The sequence below is a fragment of the Rhinolophus ferrumequinum genome, chromosome 9 (genome assembly GCF_004115265.2).
Source record: "Rhinolophus ferrumequinum isolate MPI-CBG mRhiFer1 chromosome 9, mRhiFer1_v1.p, whole genome shotgun sequence".
NCBI classification, from domain to species: Eukaryota; Metazoa; Chordata; class Mammalia; order Chiroptera; family Rhinolophidae; genus Rhinolophus; species Rhinolophus ferrumequinum.
The window spans coordinates 92,131,942-92,158,575 of NC_046292.1; the positions used below are offsets into that span (position 1 = coordinate 92,131,942).

General features: G+C 39.4%; 1 protein-coding gene across 1 annotated transcript in view; it reads left to right on the top strand.

The window, feature by feature from the left end:
* The window catches only part of GMDS (GDP-mannose 4,6-dehydratase), a 659,903-nt gene that overhangs the window by 498,593 nt on the left and 134,676 nt on the right, over positions 1 to 26,634 (top strand). The window contains 1 exon segment of the mRNA XM_033115015.1: positions 19,034 to 19,152. Within this exon segment, the coding sequence (XP_032970906.1) occupies positions 19,034 to 19,152 (119 nt within the window).

Sequence of the window (26,634 nt, forward strand, 5' to 3'; positions counted from 1 at the left end):
TTTCGCCCAGGTTTCAGAGAGTTTCTTAACCCAACTTTTGACTTTCAGGAATTTTATTTCCTCACAAGTTAACATTACGTACCTTCTGCATCACATACCTAGGTGCTTTTTGAGAGAGGGGTCCATTTCCTCTTTATCTCTGTAAGTTTAGTATACAGTGCTGCCGTGCAGTATGTGTTCAGTTAGTGTCAGTCATTGTTGTGAGGCTTTAGCGAAGTAGTCGGGGGCATATTACACAAAATCACCGCGTCAAAACAGAGGACTTTTCTAGGAACTAATTACAGCAGGAGATCACCTACTGTAAAGTATAATGTACTAGCCAATAATTTTTATCACTGAGTACTTTGCTGTCTATAGGAGGATGTATTATAATCAGACAAAGTAAGCCATTAGTCCTCATCTGAAGCGTATTATTTTATACCTTTTATCTCATATAATAGTCAAGGAAAATGAAAAGGAATCCAAAGTGGAAAATATCTTAAAGTGCACAAAAATGTTTAAAAATACACAACATAACTTTTAGTCTGCAAAATATGAATAGGTAATAGTTTATTATACTTATGAAATACCAACTTTCACAAATTATTAATATTCAAAAGAAACAAAATATTTTTTAAATAAAAGTGAAACATAGTACACACTGTGGTATAGTAGCTAACAAGAAACATTTATTCACAGAGTTAGTAAACAGTGCTTCTTGAAACAGAAGAGCTCCAAACCATGCATCCAAGTTTGAATGTTTTAATATTTTATTGGTCATATTTTATAAACAGGCTACACTGATACCTTTTCTAGAGCTATCCTTCCAATTAAATTTTTTAAAAGCAAATGATGAAATGGTCATTCTTGTACTTTTTGAACATATCTCATTAATTATACTATCATTCTAAATATTTACAATGTGTTCTTTCAAACATTTGCAGATAAAATAGAAAGCATGTCTTTATGACATTCTGTGCCTTACTAAATTGACGTTAGATATTCCCGTGTTTACACACGTACATATGGTTACTGATTCATGTTACCTATTAAAGTTCCCTCTTTTCCTGATTTAAGAGATATTTAAAGGCTGAAATCCTGAAATGTTTATTTTTGAGCTCGGGATCTTACTGCTTTATATAGTAACACATACACAGGCTAAATCCTTATTTTGACACCACCAAACCCACTTTTTACCTTCATTATGAAAGTAAGGTTTGGTCAGCTGAGGTCAAGTTGGACACTCAGCATTGCTGGCATTCTAGTTGGTGAACTCGAACAGAGAGAAGAGTCACATATAAACACTGAACGTTTCTACGGCAGCTTAGAGCCGGGATTAACTTGGATCACCCAGTCTTCTGCTTTTAATGAAATTCCCTCCCTTGTATTTTCTTGTTTAGAAGAGAGTCTAAAGTTATCTCATGCTAATTCAGTCAGGCAGTGCCCTCCGGAGATGTCACAGGCTTCCCTGACCTCTCCAGAGAGAGATTCAGTGAAGGGATGAGGAGAATTCAACATTCCTGAGAAATTGGAAAGCAGCAACCCCCAGAGAATTGGTAGAGAAACTCGCTCCAGACTCAGCTGCCAGATACTCAAGTCACCTTTTCAGCACTTGCTTGATGTCTCTCTCAGCCCATCTGGCTTGACTCAGAGGTCAGTCTGGGAACTGGGAGAGGTGGCAGTTCTGAGAAGAATTCAGGGGAGGTCTAGCAATAGCGCTTTCTGTCTTTGTCATTTGTTGTTATTTGAAATACATTCTAAAGGGTGGACAGAGGACAGGGTGGAAGTAGTACTGGGTTTTGCTTGACTGTCTTTTTTTTCAACCCCAAATTTACTTTAGACGAACTAGGATTTTTATTTCCCAAATAATGAGTTCCCTGATTTTAGATGACTGAAATTTAAGGGTTGTTGTTATTTTTATTATGTAGGATCTCTGCAACTAATTATTTTGTAATTATATTAGCTATTTTACAAAGGATGTTTTCTGTTGTGCATTTGGAAAATATGTTTCCAGTTTTTAAATTATATTCTTTTTGCAGTTTACATTTCAGAAAAGTAGGAAAACATGAGTATTGTTAAATATGGTATCTATATTGTCAGCGGCTAAGAAGCGGCATTTTATAGTTTGTCCATTTTATTTTCTAGTGAAGTGAATAAATTTCAGTGTACCCTGCAGTGCTGGTGTGAGAAGAAGGTTTGGAGATCCTTGCTCAGTTTTACACTTACGTCAGATTCTTAAAGAAAAAACAACTCTTCCTGAGGTACTTGTTTAGGCCAGATTGCTAACAGGCCGACCTCACTGCACCAGATGTGGCCAGCCCTTTGGCATGATTTGTTTAGTCCAGGCAAAGTTTTACTTTTTTTTTTTTTTTTGCTAACAGTTAAAATATGGGTTTTCTTAACATAATGCTAGATTTTTAACATTTCAGATGGGCTCTGTCTGCTAGAGTGCAATGCACATGGCCCCTGGTAGGAGGGGATGGACTCGGCGTGCTAACGGGGGAGCTGAGCCTGGGACATGGAGGCTCTGCAATTGTGAACCCTGTTTTACACCCTCCTTCCAGTGCCTTGCTAAAAAGAGAAATCACTATTTAGAGTACTTTGTTCACTAGAAAGTTAGTCCTAATTTCCGTATGAAAGCAGGTATATAAACATTACACTCATTTCTTCATTGGCTTACATTATGATTCTCAGGATGCTTTTAGCTCCTACGTGGTGACCTAGAAGGAGGGTTGGCCTGGAAGATGGAAGGTGTGGGTTCTAATGCTGGGCTTGTCTTTAGCCCCGTGAGACGTCTTGTTGGACCCCAGTTTCCTTAGCCTTAAACACCAAACAAACCTGCCAACTCTCACAAGTTCTCTGATCTTTGCTACCGTTCGATTTCCAATGACTCAATACACAATGGCTTAGGTTTCCTAACTTCCCTAGTTTCTCTGTCAAAAAAAAAAAAAAATCATAGACTCAAACATGTTGATGCACTGAGAGTGTTGAATATAATAAACTGTGCGAAGAATCCCTTTGTAAAGGTAACAGTCACTCAAGTATCACCCTCCATTTCATCTCTATAGTTTCCAGTCTGTGCAGCCAGTCTGACCACCGTTCTAGTGGACATTTGCTCTTGATATCTTCAATACAGTCGTTAATAAGGGGACCCACGCATGTTTCAAAGGACCCAGGTTAAAGGCTTCAAGCTCCTCAGCCCGTGATGGGTAAGCCTGAAAAGTGGGAAAGGGAGGACGGTCCTGTGTTGAGTCTTGGGAACGCTCACCCAACGCCCTCTCACTGTATTTGTTTCCTAAGTCAGTGTGTGCTGAAAGAGTTAAAGGACTCCAAGCCTTAACTCACCATCGGGGAGTGTCTTGGGCACTGGAGAGAATCTGGCACAGGATGTGTTTTCATGGAACTGCTTATCATAACTAAGCTTCTGCCGTTTCATTTAGCCGGGCTGGATTGGGTGGAAAACTGGCAGAGGGATCAGGAAATCTGCCTTCTGTTCCTCATTCTGCTGCCGCCTGACCCTTTTGCAGGTCATTCCCCCCACACACACCCCCACCCCCAGCATGTCTCAGTTTCTCCATCTATAAAATAAGACAATGAAAGTAACATTCTTTATAAGAAATGTTAGCGAAATCCTTCTCATTATTTTCATCAAAACTATAGCAAATGAATATTTTCATGGGGGCTCTGCTTTGATCCATTCTTTGGGTTACTCTTGCCCAGTGCTTCCTCATCTGTTCGGAGGCGCTTTTCCAGACCACAGCCTTGTTGTTGCCTATTAATGGTTGTGTTCCCCCCATGGTTATGTCCCCCTCCATGTTAACACCATCCCCCCACTCTAGGAAGAAAGACAGTGGAGGTGGGAGCTCTTTATGCCAAAATAAACAATAAAGTTTGGAAACACTTAGACCAAGATAATTAGGAAAATGATGTTCAATGAAAGATGACATTAGACTTCTTATTACGCTTAAGTTAGAATCCATTTCCAAAAAGCACAATCTCCAGTTAAATGATCTGTTTATAAATGTTGTTTGTTTGTTTGTCAAAGATTTCATTTGTTTAAATCTGCTGATCACTCCTCAGTTCAGGCTCTACTTATTTTCTTCATTGAGAAATCATGTTGGAAAAAACTCTGTCAATAGCTGTTTACTATTTAGAAACACTATTAAACAAAGGAATACTATCTAACAACAATTAATGAAGCTAACTATTCAGAAGAAAAGACTTAAAGCTCCTCTGAAATATCCACCTATAGAATGCAAATTTATTTTCCTGAAGTAGCAGAAACCCACATATAAGACATATATAGAAATTATCAGCATTTTTATGCTCTTGGAAAACTTGAATATAACTGACCTGTTTGGGGTAAGGAATCAGAAATTGGATAGAAATGTTAGAGCCCCAGATTCTGTTCTAAAACACATTTTTAAAATGAATTAGAGCTCTGAAAGATGCAGTGTTTTTATGTGAAGTCTGATAACAGTCCATGGAATTATCACATCATATCTCAGTGGTCATTATGGAACACTGATCTCTTAGGCATTAAGCCTGTACTTTTCTCCAATAATATTATCATTTATAATAGCAATAACATTTAGTATATCACAAAATGCTTTCAAAATGTTATCTAATGGGATACCTAAAACCCTGGAACCCGTGTGAGAAAATCAAGGGTGAAATAGTGACTTATTTAATGTGACAAGCCTATAGAGTCTCGGGACTTCCATCTCAGTTCTTTTCATTGCACGACACCGAGACGGTCCTTTATGACTGCCTGTTTTCCTGTAAAAACACTTCATTTGGAAAGACGAATAGACAAATGAGGCCTTCACGTCTTGGCCTTGTGATTCTCTCAGCTCTCACATTCTGCATACGGGTTTTTGTTTTGAGTATGTGCTTTTGTATGCAGCCTCCCACCACAGGCTCAGCTTTAAGTAATTGTCTCCCGTTGCCTGAAAGTACACAAGTGATCGCACAAAGGGTTCCTAAGCTACCATCACTGTGTTTACTGCTGGGAAAAGATCTTTGAAAAACAAAGCAAAACACTTTTTTCTTCACTCCTTCACTCTTAGCCTCCACCTCCAGGAGTGCTAGGAAGAGCTGAATTCAGAGGAGAAGCTGGCAGTTCTGGCTCTGTTCTCCTGCAGAGCCTCCAAACCCGCGGGGTGCTGGGGAAGCGTCTGGACCAAGAGCTCGGGGTCTCAGCAGGTGGCGCTGTTTCCTCCAAATGATCGGGACATGTATGCCCCCCAGCTGGGGGTCACTGTTCACCCATAGGAGCAAATGGCTGATACTTGTTCTTTCCCTCAGTGATCCTAGCAAAATTGTAAACTAATCTAACACAGAGCTGGAGACCAAAGGGAATCTGAGAAACTGAGAAACAAGCTTTGTAGATCGTCATGCCACCACGAAGCCCGGGATACCCTGTTGTTCCCCCCAGAGCAAACCTTGTCACTATTAGAAATACAATACTTGATTTTTGTCCATCAGTCTTCCCGGGAGTCAGTCACACACAGGCAATCTATATTAAAGAAAAAAAGAAAAGCAGGAACAATTATGTAACTGTCATGTCAGCCAAGTGTGCTCCTTTTCTCACTGACCGAGCTCTTTCCATGGCTGTGGCCATGTGCATCTGGAGGCCTGTCCAGATAGTGGGGATGACGCACCGGAAGTAGAGGACTCATCACTTGGCAGCCAGTTCACTCCTGGGGAGCCACCAGGATTTTGTCTCCATGCCCTTGGAGAATTGCTTGACTGACTGTTTCTCTTAAAGACTTAATTCACTGATTCTTCAGCTTCCTAGCATAGTTCTCTCGCCAGACTCTGTACTGAATTTGTTCTTTTTCACTTTTGCTTAAGAGGATTCATTCTAGCCGACACTTCTGAATAATGGAGCTGCCTAGTAGTGCAAGAGAACTCGTTAGATTATCGTCACATCTGTGGGTGACCCAATTGCCCACATTTAGCAACATCTTTAGGATATCTTAGGAATATATCCTAAAGCTCCAACAGCACAAGTCGCCCTCACCTACTTTTGTTTTTCTCTCTGTGCTTTGGGAAAGAATTTAGTAGACATGGGAACTAAAGATTTGGTATAGGTTGAGCAGAAAGTGTGATTATCCCACTGGCTCATTTTCAAGGGCAGTAAAGGCATACTAAATAGTCTACCTACACACTTTAAAATTACCAGCCTCTTAAATTAATTTATGACTTTTGGAGCAAATGTTCAATAGTTATTCTTTGAATCAACAATACTGATTTAAAAACAAAACTATCAACATTACCTAGTGTCTCAGTGAAGAAAAAAATTTAGGGGACACTATCGTGTTCCTTGAGAAAACAAGCAGGTATGTGAATGTGATGGGTTCAGTCCACTGCATTGGGAAGACCCGGCACACTGCATCTTCCTAGGAAGGTGTAAATCATGAAGTTAATATATGAAGTTTGTAAAAACCACTCTCAATGTGCTGCTGCTCTCTTTCTCTGAAAGCTGGAGGCTGAACGAATGAAGCACAGATCCTCTCCTGGCCAAGAGTTGCGTCATAAGTCCTTTGTGATCAATAAGAACATTGTGGTGGTTATTTCATAGCTGATTAACTTATATGTCTACAAGCCAACACTTGACTTGAAAGGCTGGTCTGGTTTCTCGTGGTGTGAGCATGGCCTTTCCTAGCTAGTCCTGGCACCCAGCTCTGGGACTGCTCTTTCCCCACTGCAACCAGTTGGGTACAGCCCTCAGTTTCGTAGTGAGTAACCCATCAGTAGAAGCCTACTCCTCTGTGAAAGGGCATTTTGTCTTTTCGAGCCATACGACCGTGGCAAGATAATTAGTGTCCAGGAGGAAAAAAACAAGATTGAAAACCACATCAGATACCTGGTGTGGACTCTTCAACTTGGAAGAGACAGAAAATGTGGTGGCTTTATTTTTCTTAATAACTGGGATACATGCAAACAATTATAGGCAATTGAGCATTTAGTGATGAAATGATGCAGGAAGGCATAACAATAAAAATTGCCCATATGTTTCTCAGCTCATTGTTGAAACACACTGTGTTTCTTGGCTTTTCCATAATTGGTTTATATGGTATTGTATTTTAATTCATGTTAGGATCTTAGAATTTCCTGTTAGAGTTTTTCTAGTCCTCCTTGCAAACTTTCTGTTTCATTTTTAGGGAAATGGAATCCTTGTGTCTTACAGTTGAAGTATTGTTTTGTGGTGTCCGACGTTGCTTTTAATTTCACCAATTGTGGGGTAAATAAACCATTGTGTACTTGGGGAAAAAATTGGCAGAAAAGCAGAATATGTTAAAGACTCTTGCTTTTCATTGCTAGTGAGATTTCCCAACTGGAGCGTCTCTGTTTTATTTTGCCTCTGGCCAACATCTAAAGATCAGTAATAAAGCTCTATGCAAATACTTCCATGTACTAAAAGAACAATATTTTGACACTCATTGACACAAGCAAAAAAATACAACACTAAATTAGTGTTCAGGATAACAATGAAGACATTGTTCATTCATATGAAATGAATGCAAAAAATGTTGTTATAGTAACAGAAAAGATTGCTCCTCATTCTCGACCTTTAGCGTTTGCTAGATGACATTACTTACGGTGTTGTGTAGTAATAGACAATTGTTTATTGTTAATAATGGATCTTGAGCAGTCATTGATACTTGTCAGACTACTGAAAATTTCAGTCACTGAAAAATAAATGTTTATTCTCCAGAATCTGATAATTTCCATTAAGCTTTTCTAAAATTCTTTTAAAATACTTTTTGGACATTTTAGAATTTTAGAATACTAGATATTGTTAAATGTTTTGAAAATGTTAATTCAATTTATCAGAGGTTTGTTTTTCTAGATTTCATCTAGAGTTATACAGACATGAAAAAAAAATATCTATGTATTTTTAAAATAATTGAACTTTTAGGAGCTCTCTTGATTTTTTTTGTTTAATTTGGTGAGCATAAAGAAGTTCTTTGTTTAATTTCCAGTAGTGTGGAGGGGCCCTCACTGGAGGTGAAGCTGTCTCCAAGTTATTATTTTTTTATATAAAGTGGAATTTCTTTCCTCCTGTATCACTAGACTCAAATATTACTGTTATAATAGATGTTTTCTTAAGTATAACTGGCTTCCCTTTTCATCTCTTTCAATCAAGGACATTACAGAGTCAGCATCTAGGACATAATTATGATAACAGAAACATTACGCTCATGGATGAGACCAAGTCAATAAGAGCAATTTGACCTCCCAGAAGAACAAAGCTTATGTACTGTTTACATTGGGGTAATTTTATATTTAGCAACCAAAAATTAAGGACAGCATGATTAAATCTAAATCTATTCAAGCACAGTTTTAAGAGTATTGAGTGGGAGAGTCACTTTTAAATTGAAATCCTGATTTTTGTGAGTGAGGATATTGTGGTGAAACACATTTGAAATAAGTTGAATGGGACACTCATTCCTCGTTACAAAGGTGGTGCGAGTGTCCTAGTCTGCAGTCTAAAGAGGAGCTGAAGAATAGGCAGTCATCAGTGCTCTTTGGGATTAAAAAACAGAGTGATAAGAATTCTCGAAGCTCTCCTGCTCCTCTGGTGTGTGTTAATTGTCTCCTCCTGGTGCTTCCACACTCCCTTTCCTGCTAGCATTTATCCCATTGGCCATACGTTATTTTAGTTGCTGGCTGGGCACATGGCAGTCTTCCGGTCGGTTTTGCAGTCCTAGGTGGTTTCTTACCCCCTTGGAAACAACTGCCTTCTCAGCTCTGAGGCCAGATCCTGATGCATGATGGGTCCATGCACTCAGACTGCAAAGTCCTGGGAGCCTTGTTTGGTCTCCAGCTATCTTCACCTGAGCTTGTTGGCACAAGGAGCAGAAACCAACTCAAAGAAATCCAAGTAAGAAGGGATTTATATAAAGCACGTAGGGACGCTTCACAGGAACTGGGAAGTGAAATCTGCTATCCCATGTGTGTGCATGTCTTCTCTCACGCCCACTCGAGCTTTGTTGTCTCCCTTTTCCTACTCCTCTGCCCAGATAGGTCTTCTCCTACTCACTCTGCAGCCGCACTTCTGCTCTCCTCTTGGCTGCAGCAGGGCCAGCTGACCCTAGGTGACAGCCATATAGCTCCAATGCTCAGTGCTGTCCTACTCATTCAGTCTTTGGTTCTCTTACTCCAGACTTTTTCGAGACTGACAGTCCCAGAATATGTCAGGTCTCCATCCATCCTAAGGGAGTCAGGAGGGAGGGAAGGCCCAGGCACAGGTCACCTGGCTTAAATATAGCTGCCTTGATTCACTCCTTCAGCAAGAGCTGTGTGTGGGGCTAGTGTTGCTTGGAAGGAAGGTTTCAAAAGGCTTCCATGCAATTTCTTCTAGATACTACCTACAGTTTGTCTCAGAAGTTCTTATATCAAATGTTGGACTTTTAAAATTCTTTTCCTGTATAAATGTTGGGAGTCCATAACCCAAGGAAGCGCAGCATTTACCTTGTTTATTCCCACCTGGCGTATCTCAGACTCTAGCACAGTGTTTGGCACCTAGCAGGCATTCCATAGATACTGATTGGTCAGGTCCCAGGTTAGCCCACAGAAGTTCATGCAGCTATTCCTAACAATCACTTATAACAGCCTTCCTACAGGAAAATGCATTCCTAGGCATAGCCATTAGGAAAAATGCATTTTAGTGTAATGCAGTGAAAAGAATATAAAAGGGAAATCAAGGTTCTAGTTCCGGCTCTAGCACTAAGCAGGTGTGTGACTTCAGGTGAGTCAGGTAACCTCTCTGGTTTCTGCTGCTTTGTCTTTAAAATGAGTTGAATGAGGACATCGCTGAGGCACCCTCCAGCTATAAAATTCTGTGGCTCTCACAGAATGAGGATTAAATTTACTCCACCCTTTCAGTCTTCCCTCCTCGTGCCATATATAGGTACAAGAGTTTGGTCGTGAAGATGAACTAGATCCTCGGGTACCAGGAACCCTCGCAAGCCACATAACCATCACTGTCATCATCGTCATGATAAGTAACAGTCCTTGAGCACTTACTGTGTGTCAGGCACCGGTCCAGGCACTTTACATATATTAATTAATTTAATCCTAAAAATAACCCTATGAGGTAGGTACTGTTACTGTTCTCGTTTCACTGAGGCACTGGAAGATTAAGGAACTTGCCGGAAGTTGCCGAGAAAAATCCTGGCACTACGGTTTAAACACTGGTGGTCTGATTCCGAGTCTGAGCTCCAACCACAAGAGTCGCTCTCAGTGTGGTGCCCGGACACCTGCATCGGCTTCACTCAGGAACTTGCTAGAAATGCACATTTCCAGGCCCTACCCCAAACCCACTGAATCAGAAGCTCTGGGGCTAGCAGAGGCCAGCAATGTGTTTTAACCTTTCAGATGATTGTAATGCACAATAAAATTTGAAAGTCCCTGCCTCCTCTCTTCAGCACTGCATTTCAGCATACCCATAAGAGGTTATCTAGGTATTTGCTCCCCGGTATTCCAGTTGGGAGTTGGGGGTATGGTATCACTGCCCATTTACACATGAACGATGCAAGCATTCACGTGAGGTATCGTAAATTAGGAGCTAGTTATACTGCTTTTCAAGTTCTCTCTCCCCTGGTTGGCATCAGTGATGACATCACTACAGGAAAAGTCAGGAGGCAGAGATAATCACAAAGGAGGGAGGAGAATGGTTTTATTCAGCCAGCTGTGCTACCGAGATGAGGCAGCCTCCTCCCGGAAGCCCCAGCAAACCTTGACAGATTGAGCACACAGGATTAGGGCAGTGCATCACATAGTAGGTCCAGACTCTCCTTCCTCTCTAGTGCTGGCCTTGCCCTGTCCTATGCAGTGTCCACCAGCTGCATGTGGTTCCTGAGCACCCGAAGAGTGCGCCCAGTCTGAACTGAGATGTGCTGTAAACACAACCTACACACTGGACGCCAAAGACTTAATACATGGGAAAATAATGTAAAACACCTTTACAGTATTTTATGTTGAAATGATAATATGCTGTATATATTGAGTTAAAGAACACATTAAATTTGGGGGCGGCCGGTTAGCTCAGTTGGTTACAGCATGGTGCTGATAGCACCAAGGTTGTGGGTTCTATCCCCGAATGGGCCACTGAGCTGCGCCCTCCTTAAAAAAAAAGAAAACATCAAATTTAACTTCGTATTTTCTTTTACTCTTTTAATGTGGCTAATAAAAAATTAAAAATTTTCTATTACACCTGTGGCTTGCACTATATTTCTGTTGGACGGCATGTTTTAGACTAAGCGTGTAATGGCCTATCGTCTTCTACCTAATACGTGCAATAGGATGTATGTATAGTTTTTCTTTATTGCTGATGATGATTATCAACACTGGAATTGAGAGATCTATGGCAAGGCTAGGGCCTGTTATTCAGGGAGCCCAGAACCAGCCCCGAAGTTGGATTCCAAAGGTCGGAGTCAGACTGAGAGGTAAAACCAGACGGTCAGGACGTGCTTGAGGGTCAGGTCAGAGAGAAGAAGTCAGAGCTTCCCAAGAGCATGTTTGGGCAGCATGGCCGGGGACCCTGGGCAGGGAGATGGACGATCAGGTGGCTGTGAGTGCAGAGGGACTTCCTGCCGCATACCCAGAGTGTTATACTGTTCCTGTTGAGCCAGGAACTAATTCTAGAATGGCTTACCCAGGTATGCGAGTGGGAGCAGGTAATTGGAAACACCTGGTTGAGATGGGTGGCTGGGCGCGCTCCAGGAAACAACTACTTCTGAGAAGTATGTTGTGACAGTAATGATGTTAGGGCCAAGTCAGAGCATTTATTAAATTATAGTGACTGAAAGTGAGTTTCCACATTCCAGGTGTTAGTCTGTGAATTGTTGTTGCCCTCATGTAAACCTAACTATCACTGAATAATGTTAAAGATACATAGAGCCTTACATGGAAACCACAAACTGAAGCAATGTTGGAATTAAAGGCATAAATATTCATTACTCTCTTGAAACAATCAGCTGATATAGTCATCACAAGATAGTAGATTTTTTCCAGAGATGGCTGCAATAATCCCTCCCATCCTGCACGCCCTTTTGTAGTGTAACTTTACCACTCTTTTCATAAAGGGGGACACCCTTTTTTGAATTTGGGCTGACCCTATAATCAGTAGTATGCAGAGGAAGTGACACCAGGTCACTGTCAGGCTGATGCCTTATGAGGCCTTGTAGCTTCTGTTGTATAAAGAACCTTGAGCTAGACACACGAATGAGAGACCACGGGGGCGGAGGCATGTGGAGAACTCAGGTATGTCCGGCACCAAGGACCCAGACCTGTGAGGGAGGCCAGCCCTGGTCAAATCACCTCTGCCGACAGCACCTCTGCCGAGCACTCCTGAATTCCTAACTCACAGAATCCTGAGCAATAAAAAGGTTTAAGCCACTAAGTTTTAGGATGGCTTGTTAGCAGCATTAATGAGTGAAACATCCTTTATTTGTATGTGCATTTTTCATTTAGGTTCTTTTTATTATTTACATGGTCACATACTTTAGGATACATATAATTGCTCAAAATAGATCTATATGCACTCACTCAGAATATATTATACTGAGCGTACATACATGTACAGGCTGCAGATTTTGCTCAAATTAATTTTAAGTTCAAGAGACCCACAAAATGATACTACCTAGGAATGGAGAATATCCTTACAGATGACCACTTTTATACTTCATGATGGCAGGAAGATGTTGCTGTAGGAGAAACCAATTTTACTGCCTGTGACTCAGCCTCCTAGCTGAGTGGCAGTGCAGGATGTGATCTGGGATGACGTCACAGAGGAAGCAGTAATGGCCAAATAGCATCAGAGTGACCCTGGGACTTATGGATACTCTGGGAGCCACACTAACTAAGTGCTGAAAAATGAGGGCAGCCATGTCCTGGGGCAGAGAATGCAGTGAGTTTGGTGGGACGCTTTTGAGAGAAGTTTGAATGGAAGCTGCAGGCTGCCCTCGGAGCACTTTCCTGCTCCTCCTCATACCATTCTTCAGCAAATATCCAGCCTTGTTCAAATAGTAATAGTAATTGAAAAGGCACTACCCCATGATCTGTACCTGAAATGGGAGTGGGGAAAAGGGTTGCAAGGAGAAGAAGAGGAATATTCATAAAACAGACAAATAGCACATATTATAAGAAGAATTATTCAAAGAAAAAATATGTAGCTGGAGCTCAGATAATTTTCTCCACAGAGTCAAAGAAATACAGGCAACATGTTTTTGTTCAGTTTGCTAAAAGTGAAGGTGGGCAAATTACAGGCCATGGGCCAATTGCCTGTTTTTATAAGTAATGTTTCCTGGGAACACAGCCATGCCCACTTGTTTCTATATTGTCTATGGCCGTGTATTTGCTACAACAGCAGAGTTGAGTAATTGTGTTAAACACCATATGGCTCATGAGCCTAAAATATTTACTATCTGGCCCTTTAAGAAAAAGTTTGCTGAGCCCTGGCTGAAAGAAAATAAATGGAAAAGTTAAGCTGGAAGTAAGCAGGAAAGATATTGAAGAGAAAAAGAAAATCATTCCAGAAATTGAAGCTACATTAGCAATGAAACTTAAATGTTACTAAAAACAATTAGGTGAACAACAGGAGGAAATCACATAAAACAATATGGAAAAGAGCAAACATAAAAATGATTAGATAGGATAAAATATACATAGAGAATAGAAGGAAAGAGATACAACATGTGCGTAATTGGTGTTCCTGAAAAAGAAATGGAACAAGTAGAAAAGATGAAATTACTCAAAGATTAATGGACAAAATAAATATATAACTTGAATTTGCATCACAAGAACAGATGGTATCCCAGAAAAGCTGACTCGGACTTATTACCACAAGAGTAAGAGCTTTTAGGTTTTGTGTTGTTTCCAGGGATGAGGAAAACTAGTCCCAACCTTTGCATCTGCAGATTGGTGTGCCTGGCTAGAACAAAAGGATCCAGAGCAAGGCAGACTTTGACATAGCCCCTTTCTTTCAGTGTATGTGCTATCAATGGAGATGATATGTTAACAGCAAATATAAGAAGCAAGAGCTGTGTAGCTTTAAACTGGTTCATCATTTTTGGTGGTTTTATTAATTTATTATATAATGATTTTTCTTGTTCAGTAACTTTGTATCTTTAAAATGTCTGAAGAGTCCTTAATCAAAGGAACCCACAAACCATAGTAGGTTTTGCCCATGAAGAAAATTAACAGATTGAGAGGGACTTCAGGCCATCCTTTGGTTTTATATAGATGATTGTCTTGATGTAGTTTTATTTGTTAGTCATTTGGTACCTGTTTCCTAATTATGTTAGAGTAGGGGGTGCTCTCCCAGGCTAACCCTCAGCCCCACTGATGTGGATCCCACAAAACTTAAGTTCTGGCTAGAACAGGACTACTGGAAGTCCTCACCCAAACTGTAAATACCAGGCTGCCATCATGAAAACAGCTACTGAACAAAGCTTAAAGACCAAATGTATGTGAATGGATCCACAATTGGCATGCTTTATTGGGAATTTTAATTTCCATTTGTTCAAATTCCTTCGATTTTTGTTAGAATTATTTCATAGATTCTCTCCTCTGAACTATATGTGTGTGTGTGTGTGTGTGTGTGTGTGTGTGTGTGTGTGTGTATCGTTCTAACATTCTTTTTACAACAGTAGCACATAAAGCACAAAAGCACAGGGCTGAAAAACCAGCAGTCAAATAGCATAGTTAAACATAACCTTGGTTAACAAATCTTGTTATTCATGGATGCCAGCTCAGTTAATAAGTATTTGTGGCTTGGATCCTGAACTGGAGTTAATGGTGAGGTGGAAGCCATTGTAGAATCCAGATTTTTAAGACAAACATCCATCCCACCCAAAAGGCATGCATGGAATCAGGTGTAGTCACTGGGCTGTGGTGATGTACTTCGGGTGTTCTCCTTCACTGGTCCAGCTGTGAACAGCCTCCAGAGCTACCAAATCAAGGAAAGAGAAATGACCCTTCGCTGCCCACTTCCGCATTCGTGACTTCAATGGCCAAATAATAGCTTGTGGGAGAGGAGTATTTTTATTTGAAATTTTTAAAATTAAGTTTTATTTTGTCTTCTCTAAATTAGACCTGTAGAACAGATCAGTTCATTATATAGTTACAAGTTACAAGAGAGCACATGTCCAAACTTAACTAATATTTATAACCATCTAACTTGGCCTTCATATGTCAGAGGTATGGAGTCAGATTTCCCCTAAACTTCATGTACCTTAAAAGCAAAATGAATGTGACACATGATTTGAAAACTGTACTGTTCATTTGACATTAAAGGACATTTTTATGTTGAACATTCCTTACCTGATTGTCTTTCTTCCCTGTGAGATGGATTAAAAAGCAGGAAATTTGTTTTTTGTTACCACTGGTGATCAGGTCAGGGCTGAAAGTAAATAAGTATCTGAGAAAGTGGATTAAGTCAGCCACATCCTTAAAGGGCCCTGAAAGAATGTGGGAAGACTGTCTTTTTCTTCCTTCATTTCTTGAGAGACAAAGAGAATTGTCGTCTAAAATATGTAACCTCAAAATCCTTTCTATAGTCAGAAGCCAAAGCTGGGTGGCAATTTGATCACAGATTGTACCCTGGCGGTGTCATGGGTCATATGCTCAGCATGTGAACAGGAAGGTGAGAAGTGGTGAACTTTTGCCTCAGTTGTGCCATCCATCAGAGAATAAATAGACCAAATCAACGTGTGCAGCTGTATAAGGAGGTGAACGGCAGAGTGCTTCTCACACAGGGGCCTTTGTGTTCTGGACATGACCGAGCATTACGATGGGATGCACTGGGCCCACGGTTTGTGGCAAATTACTAACCCATTATCACACCAGAACACATGATCGTTTATCTTCTAATCCAGAGTGTCACCTGTTCTTCATTTACCAGTCAATAACCATTAATTATGCTCAGTGGAAATTTAAACAAAGCCCTTTCCCCCTGTTAAAACCAGTAAACTATTCAGTAATAACAAATAAATCTGGAGTTGTATATCCTTTCCCTTCCCACCCTCAGACTGGAGTCTGGTACAATATGAAGTTAAGAGGAAATGCCTAGAAATTGATAGGTCAAAGGCTGCAGATAGTCTTATGGAAAAGAAAAGAGCAGATTCTTGGCACTCACGCTAGTGAAAGTGAGAGGCTCTGACTGATCCCCAGATTCCTGTTGAGGAACAAAACAAGCACCAGAGAACTTGTGCCAGTGTTTAAAGTAATCTACCATTAACTGGTAATCAGATTTTCTCCTTTTATTTTTAGCGAGCCCTTGCTTTCTTTCTCATGACTAAAAATATGATTTTTTTCAAAACCATTCTAGCACAACATAGTGTTTTGAAAGAAATGAAATAAGCTGAGCAGTCCTGAAAGACCTATTTGAAATGTTATTTTTAGAAGAGAAATTTGAGTAAAACACATTTAAGTGTATATACTAATCCCTCAGAAAAATGTTCAAATAGAAACTCTAGCCAGAAGCATAATTTAATTTTTCCTAAAAACTTTGAAAGTATTCTGAAGAAAGCCCAAACAAATCTGTGTGTGTGTGTGTGTGTGTGTGTGTGTGTTTGTCTACACACACACACACGCACGCACGCACGCACGCACGCACGCGCCCCCGTGCACTGGTGGAGGTGGGAGGGTCAGCTCAACAACTGGGGAAAGAAGGATGGCCAAAGGTCAGGCTCCGTCCCAGGGAACCCAACCAGGCTGTGTGCTGTCCATCACAGGGAAACCCACGGAGATAACAGCAATTCACTGCGATGACGACACTTGGGGCTCCTGTACGTGATCTAGGAGGAGAGGTCCGAGTTCACACACAGACGGGGGAACTGCCCCGTGCAAGGCACAGCGTGAAAAGCAGCCCCACCGGGCCCCAGCTAAAGCCAGTCTAGCCCCAGGGGCTAGAGCCATGACCAAGAAGCACTTCTCCGAGGAGCTTTGTAACAAAGGGGTCTGGGCTCAGGGCTTGGCCAGCAGAGCCGGGCTGCACTTCAGCCCACAACCCTCCTCTCGGCCTGGATGGAGCTCACAACAGTATGGGCAGCCATGAGCTAACGGAGCTGCAAAGCTTTTGCAGACCCTGCACTGCACGGACTGTCCCAATAAGGAGAACATCTCATATTCTGTGCCCTTAAAAAACTGATCAAACTTTATTATTAATAATAGAATCAATGTAAAATTTAAAAAGTATTGTGACTAAATTCGCCATCGATGATCTCTTAATGCAAAATGAAGCTGCAGATATTTTATTAATGTGAACAAAAGTCTCTCCTAGCCAAGAAAATTGTATCAGTTATTTTTCAGTAGATCACTGACCTGAGTCTTTTGCCACTGCGCCACCCAGGGTGCCACATCTCCAAGGCCTATGAAATTGCCCAAAGGTTTATCTTCCATAGAACAAAAATGTGATTTAAAACAATCTTGTAATAGGCCAAAAATACAATATTCACAAGAAGTAACTTCAAGTAAAGGAGAAATATTTACCTTTTTTTTTTTTTTAATTTTTAGAAGGCTGCCACAAATTCAAATAAATAAAGAGGAATTTAACTTGTTTGATTTCATGTTCTAAGACAAAATAAGCTGCCCGTTGATTTCAACAACCTACTTTTCAGTTTATTCAATAGCAGCTAGGGAGACACCAACCAAAACAGTTTTCTTTAAATGTTAGAACAAGAGTTTAATTCACATGATATTGCAGACTGTGTTATAATGAAGTGCCTATTATTTTGACCTATTATATTTTGAAAAGTGCGTCGGAGTGATAAAAAACTTTGATTTTTTTTTTCCCTTGGATTTTTCTTAGACATGTTTTTAGATACTAAGTATACTTGTTTTAAATCTGCATTGTCTATCTGTGTAAACAAAACCTTTAAAATTAATGTGCAGTTCCAAGCTACAGAAACTACAGGTCTGTGTGTGTTGACAAAAGCTGATGTGACTGAGTAGAGCCGGGCTGTGGCGTTACCACAGTTTGTGTCTTAGCCCTGAGGCTGCACTGTGGGCCAATTAGATTTCTCCTTCCTATTGAAAAGAGCACCTGTATGATGCTCTGGCTGAGAGCACCTGACCTTGAAATTCTGCCTGAGGAAATCCTTAACTCCACACGTTTTCATTGCCTCTCAGATAACTTTTCTAGTGCTAGGACTATTCATTATAGGATTGTTTTTCCATTAATGATTCTTGATTATTTTTCTTTTTAATGTCAACACATTGGTAAAATTTTTAACTTTACTGTTAAATTTGTTTATATTTGGGGGGACAAACATCTGTCTTCAAATGACGTTTCCTTACCTTCCATCCATGATATGAGAGTATATTAGATAAGGCTTTTTAAACTCGTCTTTTCTTAAGTGTATTATGGGAAAGTTCTTTGCCACAGATAGTCTTTAACATTTTGGTCCTCTAAATTTTACCCGAAGGACCAGTTGCATGAGAAACAACTGATGTTAAAGATAAAAATGCCTAAAGCATTTTCTCTACTGAGTCCAAACGTCTGTGCCGGTGTCCCAAGCATCCATACTGAGATGCTCCCCACGTGGCTCTGAGGCACATTAAAGTTTCAGAACCACCACTATAGTGGTCAGAATACTGTATTAAATTCATAGTCATTTTAAAGTATTTCAACATGGGGACCATTACACTGACCTCAGGTGCTTAATGTCTTGGTAGAGACATTAAGCCAGAGTCAATTCACTCAAAATCAAGCAAATGAAACTTAAGAACACCTAATCACAAACAGCTAACTTGAGTCCCAGATAAAGCAGCTGCATATGCTATAGTAACTTACTGGCTTTGCTTCAGCGTCTGCTCTATGAAAACCGTGCCCCTGGCCCGTGGCGAAGCATTCCTAACCACCTTGGCTTTAGCGCTGCACTATTCAGGTAGACGTGGGATCAAATAAACTCTTAAAAAATTGAATCTGCCTCAGTTTACCTTTTAACAATGTCCATAGCCAATTATGTGAGTATGATAACATTTCATTTCCCAGTGGCAGCTGGGTGCAACTTTAACCTGGATTTTCCTCTCTCTCTAGGCAATGTGGCTCATGTTGCAGAATGATCAGCCAGAGGATTTTGTCATCGCCACTGGGGAAGTCCATAGTGTCCGGGAATTTGTAGAGAAATCGTTTTTGCACATTGGAAAAACCATTGTGTAAGTATAACTGAGAGTGCATTTCTGCATTCATCAGACATTTGCTGGCAGATTTGTATATGTGCTTGCTGTTCTGTCTTGGTTTGGTCTTTTTCCCTTTTCACTCTCTTGTAAAGCAGTATCTGCAGTTTCAGTATGGAGCAGGGTCTTGGTATTTCATGGCTTCCACCCACAGTTATTCCATGTGAAATGTCTGTCAGCATCTAAACAATCTTTTGAAAAATTCTATTATCTGTTTTATTTTTTAATATTTTTCATTTTTAAAACATTCTAAATTATTTTTAATTATAAATGTTTTATTATGGTTTACACTGTATATGGCTTACTATAATGTTACTGTAGCTAAATCTACTCTTACCAGATCAATACAATAACATTACACAATCGTTTTTAATGCTTTCACTTTATGTTTTAAAATTTTGAAACCATTAAAAAAGTACAGAGAAGTTTCAAACACATTACAAGCAATCTTCTTTGAACCACTGAGAGTATGTTACAAGCCTAACATCCATCACCCAGGACTTTTGTGTGTATTTCCTATAAACAATGCAATTATCGCACATGAACGCAATACAAACATCAAAATCAGGAAATTCACCATAGATAAATTGCTATTGTCTACTCATCAGATCTGATTTGATCATTGCCAGTAAGTTGAATGCTATCCTTTATATCAAAATGATCCAGCTTATAATCATGCATTACATTTACTTGCTGCATTATACACATTTTGAAGTCAGATTTTTATTGCAATATTTGAAAGCTTTGTGGGAAATCCTTCATTACACATGGAAGACTGGAAGATTCTTCCTTTTTTCCCAATTTTTTTTAATGTGGTAAAAAAATACATAGAGGGTACCAAAAACATGTATACACATTTTAAGAAAAGGAAACTGTATTAAAATTGTAATAGTCAATATATACTGATAACAAAAGATGAATACAAGTCACATTTGACTTCTGCAATTACAAGAGGTGCTCAAAGTGGTTGCCATCAGCGTCCAGACACTTCTGATTACAGCGAACTACTGCTTGAACAACATTGACCAAAGTGTCCACTTGTATACATTTTTTTGGCACCCCTGGTACATAACAAAATTTACCATTTTAATCACTATTATTTTTTAATATATTTTATTTTTCAATTACACTTGACATTCAATATTATATTAGTTTCAGGTGTACAGCATACTGGTTAGACATTTATATAACTTACAAAGTGATTCCCCCCTGATAAGTCTTGCACCTACCTGACACCACATATAGTTACTACACTATTATTAACTGTATTTCCCAAGCTGTAGTTTACATCCCCATGACTATTTTGTAACTGACAATTTGTACTCCTTAATCCCTTCACCTTTTCACCCTGCCCTATACCCTCTTCCAACTGGCAACCATCAGTTTGTTCTCTGTAGCTGTGCGTTTGTTGCTCTTTTGTTTGTTTACTTTTTTTTTAGATTCCACGTATAAGTGAAATCATATGGTATTTGTCTTTCACTTATTTCACTTAGCACAACACCCTCTAGGTGCATCCATGTTGTCACAAATGGTAAGATTTCTTTTTTTTATATAGCCGAATAATATTCCCTTGTATATGTGTAACACCTATTCTTTATACAGTCATCTATTGATGGATACTTAGATTACTTCCATATCTTGGCTATTGTAAATAATGCTGCAGTGAACATAGAGGTGCACATATCTTTTCAGATTAGTGTTTTAGATATCTTCAGATAAATACCCAGAAGTGGAATTGCTGGGTTATGTGGTAGTTCTATTTTTAATTTTTTGAGAAACCTCTGTACTGTTTTCATAAGGGCTACACCAATTTGCAATCCCACCCACAGTGCATGAGGGTTCCCTATTTTTCACAACCTCACCAATACTTGTTATTTGTTGATTTATTGATGATAGTCCTTCTGACAGGTGTACGGTGATATCTCATTATTGTTTTAATTTCCATTTCTCTGAGGATTAGTGACTTTGAGCATCTTTTCATGTCTATTGTCTATCTCCATGTCCCTTTTAGAGAAATGCCTGCTCAGTTCCTCTGTGAATTTTAATTGGAATGTTTGTTTTTTGTGTTAAGTTGTATGAGTTATTTATGTATCTTGTATATTAACCCTTTATTGGATAAATTGTTGATGAATACCTACGCCCATTCAGTATATTATATTTTTCTTTTGGTTTCATTTGCTGTGCAAAAACTTTTTATTTTGATGTATTCCCATTTGTTTGTATTTTCTTTTGTTTCCCTTGCCCAAGGAGACATATCCAAAAACATATTGCTAAGAGCAATATCAGACAGTTTACTGCCTATATTTTTTCTAGGAGTTTCATGGTTTCAGGTATTACATTTAAGTCTTTAATCTATTGTGAGTTTATTCTTGCATATGGTGTCAGAACGTGGTCCAGTTTTATTTTTTTACACATATCTGTCCAGTATTTTCAACACAATCTATTGAAGAGATGTCTTTGCCCCATTGTATATCTTGCATCTTTTGTCATAGATTAATTGCCATATTGGTGGGGGGTTATTTCTGAGCTCTCTATTCTGATCCACTGATCTATTTATCTGTTTTTATGCCAGTGCCATGCTGTTTTGTTTACTCTAGCCTTGTAGTATCTAGCCTTTTATATCAGATAGCATAATACCTCCAACTTTGTTCTTCTTTCTCAAGATTGTTTTGGCTATTCAGGATCTTTTATGGTTCCATATAAATTTTAGGATTAGTTGTTCTAGTTCTGTGAAAAATGCCATTGGGATTGTATTGAACCTATAGATTGCTTTGGGTACTATGGACATTTTAACTATATTAATCCTTCCTATCCATGAGCATGGTATATCCTTCCATTTATTTGTATCTCCTTCAATTTCTTTCTTCAATGACATAATTTTCTGAGTACAGCTTGTTTACCTCCTTATTTAAATTCATTGGTAGGTATTTTTTGGATACAATTGTAAATGGAATTGTTTTATTAATTTCTCTTTCTGATAGTACATTACTGATATAAAAATACAACTGATTTCTGAATATTAAATTTATATTCTACTACTTCACTGAACTCATTTATCAGTTCTAATAGTTTTTTGGTGGCATCTTTAGGGTTCTCTCTATGTAGTATCTGCAAATAATGACAGTTTTATTTCTTTGTTTTCAATTTGGATGCCTTTTCTTTTCTTTTCTCTCTCTCTTTTTTTTTCCCTTGCCTGATTGCTGTGGCTAAGACTTCCAGTACTATGATGAATGAAAGTACTGAAAGTGGACATCCTTGTCTTGTTCCTGATCTTAAGGAGAATGCTTTTAGCTTTTCAACGTGGAGTATGTTAGCTGTGGCTCTTCTTTCAGTGGCCTTTATGATATTGAGGTATGTCCCTCTTCCCACTTTGCTAAGAGTTTTTATTATAAATGGTTTGAGAAGGATAGGTGTTCTTTCTTTGAATGTTAGGTAAATTCAGCTCTGAATCCCTCTGGTCCAGGACTTTAGTAATGTTGGGTTTTTTTTGTTTTTGTTTTGTTGTTGCTGTTGTTCTTACTGATTTGATTTCATCAGTAGTTATTGATCTGTTCAGATTTTCTCTTTCTTCTTGATTCAGTGTTAGAAGATTGTATGTTTCTAGGAAGTTATCTGTTTCTTCCAGGCTGTCCAATTTGTTTGCATATAATTATTGTTCATAGTATTTTTTTCATCATCATTTGTATTTCTGTGATGTCACTTCTCAATTCTCTTCTTTCATTTCTGATTTTATTTATTTTTGGTCCTCTCTCTTTATTTCTTGATGAGTCTGGTTAAACATTTATCACATTTGTTTATCATTTCAAAGAATAAGATCTTGGTTTCATTGATCTTTTGTATTGTTTTTATAGACTCTTTAGTTTATTTCCACTCTGATCTTTATTTCCTTCCTCCTGCTCACTCTGGCCTTTGTTTGCTGTTCTTTGCTACCATGTTTCCCTGAAAATAAGACCTAACCAGAAAATAAGCCCTAGCATGATTTTTCAGGATGACATCCCCTGAACATAAGGCCTAATGAGTCTTTCAGAGCAAAAATTAATGTAAGACCTGGTCTTATTTTCGGGGAAACATGGTAGTCCTTTCAAGTGTAAGGTTACATTGTTGATTTCAGATTTTTCTTCTTTCTTGAGGTCTGTATTGCTATGAATTTCCCTGTTAGGACTGCTTTTGCTGTGTCCCATAGATTTTGGGACACACAAAAAAACACAAAGATTGTGTTTTTATTTTCATTTGTCTCAAGATATCGTTTGATTTCTTCCTTGATTTTTTGGTTGACTCATTCATTGTTTAGTAGCATGTTATTTGGCCTCCATGTGTTTGTGTGTTTCTCAGTTTTTTGTCTTGCAATTGATTTCTAGTTTCATACCACTGTGGTCAGAGAAGAAGCTTGATGTGATTTCAGTCTTCTTAAATTTATTGCCACTTGTTTTGTGGCCTAACATGTGGTCTATCCTGGAAAACATTCCATGTTCACTTGTGAAAAGGATGTATATTCTGCTGCTTTGAAGTGAAATGTTCTAAAAATATCATTTAAATCCATCTGCTTTAGTGTGTTAATTAAGGTCGCTGTTTCCTTGTTGATTTTCAGTGTAGACTATCTATCTATTGATTTCAATGGCGTACTTAAGTCCCCTACTATTACTGTATTACTGTGACTCTCTCGTATTATATCTGTCAATATTTGCTTTCTATACTTAGGTGTTCCTAATTGGGTGTATAAATGTTTACAAGGATTATAATCTCTTATTGAATAGATCCCTTTATCATTAATAAATGTCCTTCTTTGTGTCCTCTTATAGAATTTGTTTTAAAGTCTATTGTGTCTGATATAACTACTGCTATCCCAGAATTCTTTTCTTTCCATTTGCATGAAATATCTTTTTTCATCCTTTTACTTTCACTCTATGTGTGTCATACAAGAGAAGTGGGTCTCTTGTAGGCAGCATATGAATGGGTCTTGTTTTCTTATCCATTCAGCCATCCTATGTCTTTTGACTTTGCATTTAATCCATTTACATTTAAAGTGATTATTGATAGGTGTGTAGTTATTCTCATTTTATTATTCATATATTTTTTTCTTCTTAAAGAATTCCTTTTAATATTTCTTGTAATACTGGTATGGTGGTCATCAACTCCTTTAACTTTTCCTTGTCTGGAAAGCAGTTTATCTCTCCTTTGATTCTAAATGATAGCTTTGCTGGGTAGAGTAATCTTGGTTGTAGGTCCTTGCTTTTCATCACTTGAATATTTCCTGCCAATCCCTTCTGGCCTGCAAAGTTTCTGTTGAGAAATCAGCTGACAGTCTTATAGAAGCTCCCTTGTAGGTAACTGAGCACTTTTCTCTTGCTACTTTAAAGATTCTCTTTTTAATCTTTAACCTTTTGTATTTTAATTATGATGCATCTTGGTGTGGGCCTCTTTGGGTTTATATTGTTGTGGACTCTCTGCATTTCCTGGACTTATATGTCTGTTTTCTTCACCAGGTTAGGGATTTTCAGTCATATTTCTTCTAATAGGTTTTGAATTGCTGCTCTGTCTTTTCTCCTTCTGCTACTCTTATGATGAGAATGTTGTTATGCTTAATGTTGTCCCAGAGATCCCTTAAACTATCCTCATTTTTTTGAATTCTTTTTTCCTTTTTGCTGTTCTGATTGGGTGTTTTCTGCAACCTTCAATGCCAGATTGCTGATTTGATCCTCTGTTTCATCTAATCTTTTGTTGATTCCATTTAATGTATTCTTTATTTCTGTTTCTGTTTGTTTTGTTTTGTTTTGTTTCTGTGGTTGTTATCTCTTTGTTGAAGTTCTCACTGAGATCATCTGTTCTTGTCCTATGTTCATTGAGCATCCTTATAATCAGTGTTTGAACTCTGTATCTGGTAGATTGCTTGTCTCCATTTTGTTTAGTTGTTTTTCTGAAGTTTTGTCCTATTCTTTCAGTTGGGACATGTTTCTTTGTCTCCTCATTTTGGCTGCCTCCCTGTGTTTGTTTCTATGTATCAGGTAGATCTGCTATGTCTCCCAGTCTTGGCACAGTGGCCTTATGTAGCACGTGTCCTGTGGGACCCAGTGACACAGTCTCCCTGGTCACCTGAGCCGGGTGTTCCAGACGTGTTCCTTGTGTGGGTTGTGTGTGTCTTCCTATTTTATTTGAGCCTTGATTGCTATTGGCACATCAGTGGGTGGTATTGGCCCTCAGGCTAACTGGATATGAGGATGCCATAACTATAGCAGACAAGCTATTGTGTGGGGACTGACCCCATGGATCAGGATTCACATTTGGAGGGCTCTGGTGCCTGCTGAGTCCACCCTTTCGTTGTTCTGTTTATGGCACTAACTGAGTGGTGCTTTTGTATGGTCTAAAGCCGGCCACCATATTTGTTTGTTTTGGAGCTTTTTGGGAGGGGCTTCAATGCAGGCCCTTGTCAGTTGTGCCTTGGCTGTGCCTGGCCCAGGGCCAATTGGTAAGACCTACAAAGTGTCTCTGGTTGGTAGAAGCCGGGGCTGGGCTTGAAGGGAGAGGCTGTGCTTCAAACTAAGGCCAGCTGCCACTAGCACCATGCTTGGGGCTGCTTAGCAAAAGGTACATGACACTCTAAGGGCAAGCACTGCTTTTTGGGGTTTATGGAATTGAGATCTTAGGACAGTCCACAGCATAGGCTGAGGTTGACCACTTGTATGTAAAAACACTGAAAGTTTCAGGTCGGTGAGCTAGTTGCGGCAGGGTCTATATGAATTACCAAATTGGGACAAGTAGTGTTAAACAGGTGAATGGAGACTCAGATTTGGCACTTCTCTGTGCCTGCAGGCTGTGTGGGAGGAGAGGAGGGCTCAACAAAAGAACAATGGTACCTGCCAGCACTTCCACCTGCACCTGCCAGTTCTGTGGGGGAAGGGCTCAATAAAGGAACAATGGCACCTTCCAGCACTTCTGTCTGAGAGGGAACTGCTCATCCAGCTCTCATCTTGAATTCAGACGATTCATTTCTTCACCATATGTCTCTGGTTCTTTTCAAGCTGCTGTCCCTTCACTGGAGTTTAGGGCAAGTGTTTGTGAGCAAGTGAGTTGTGCTTGGGTTAAGCACAACTTAACCCAAGAGGACATCTGGGTCTACAAGAGCCCTCAGGTTCACCCTGTCGGAGTCCTTGCTGCTTTTCACGGTCAGATGTGGGGACTTCTTTTCCCAGCACTGGTGCTCTGGGCTGGGGAGCCTGGTGTAGGGCAGGAATTCCTTGCTTCTCTGAAAGGACTGCCACAGCACATGTATCCCTCCCGATTCTTAGCCATCACATGTGGGTGTGGGATCTGTCAGTTTTGTGTTTCCGCCCCTCCTACTGCTCTCAACATGGCTTCTACTTTATATCCTTAGTTATAGGAATTCTGTTCATCTGGTCTTCAGATGATTCTTAAGAGTGGCTGCTTTATCATTTGGTAGTAATTTTGATGTAGGGTGGAAACAGG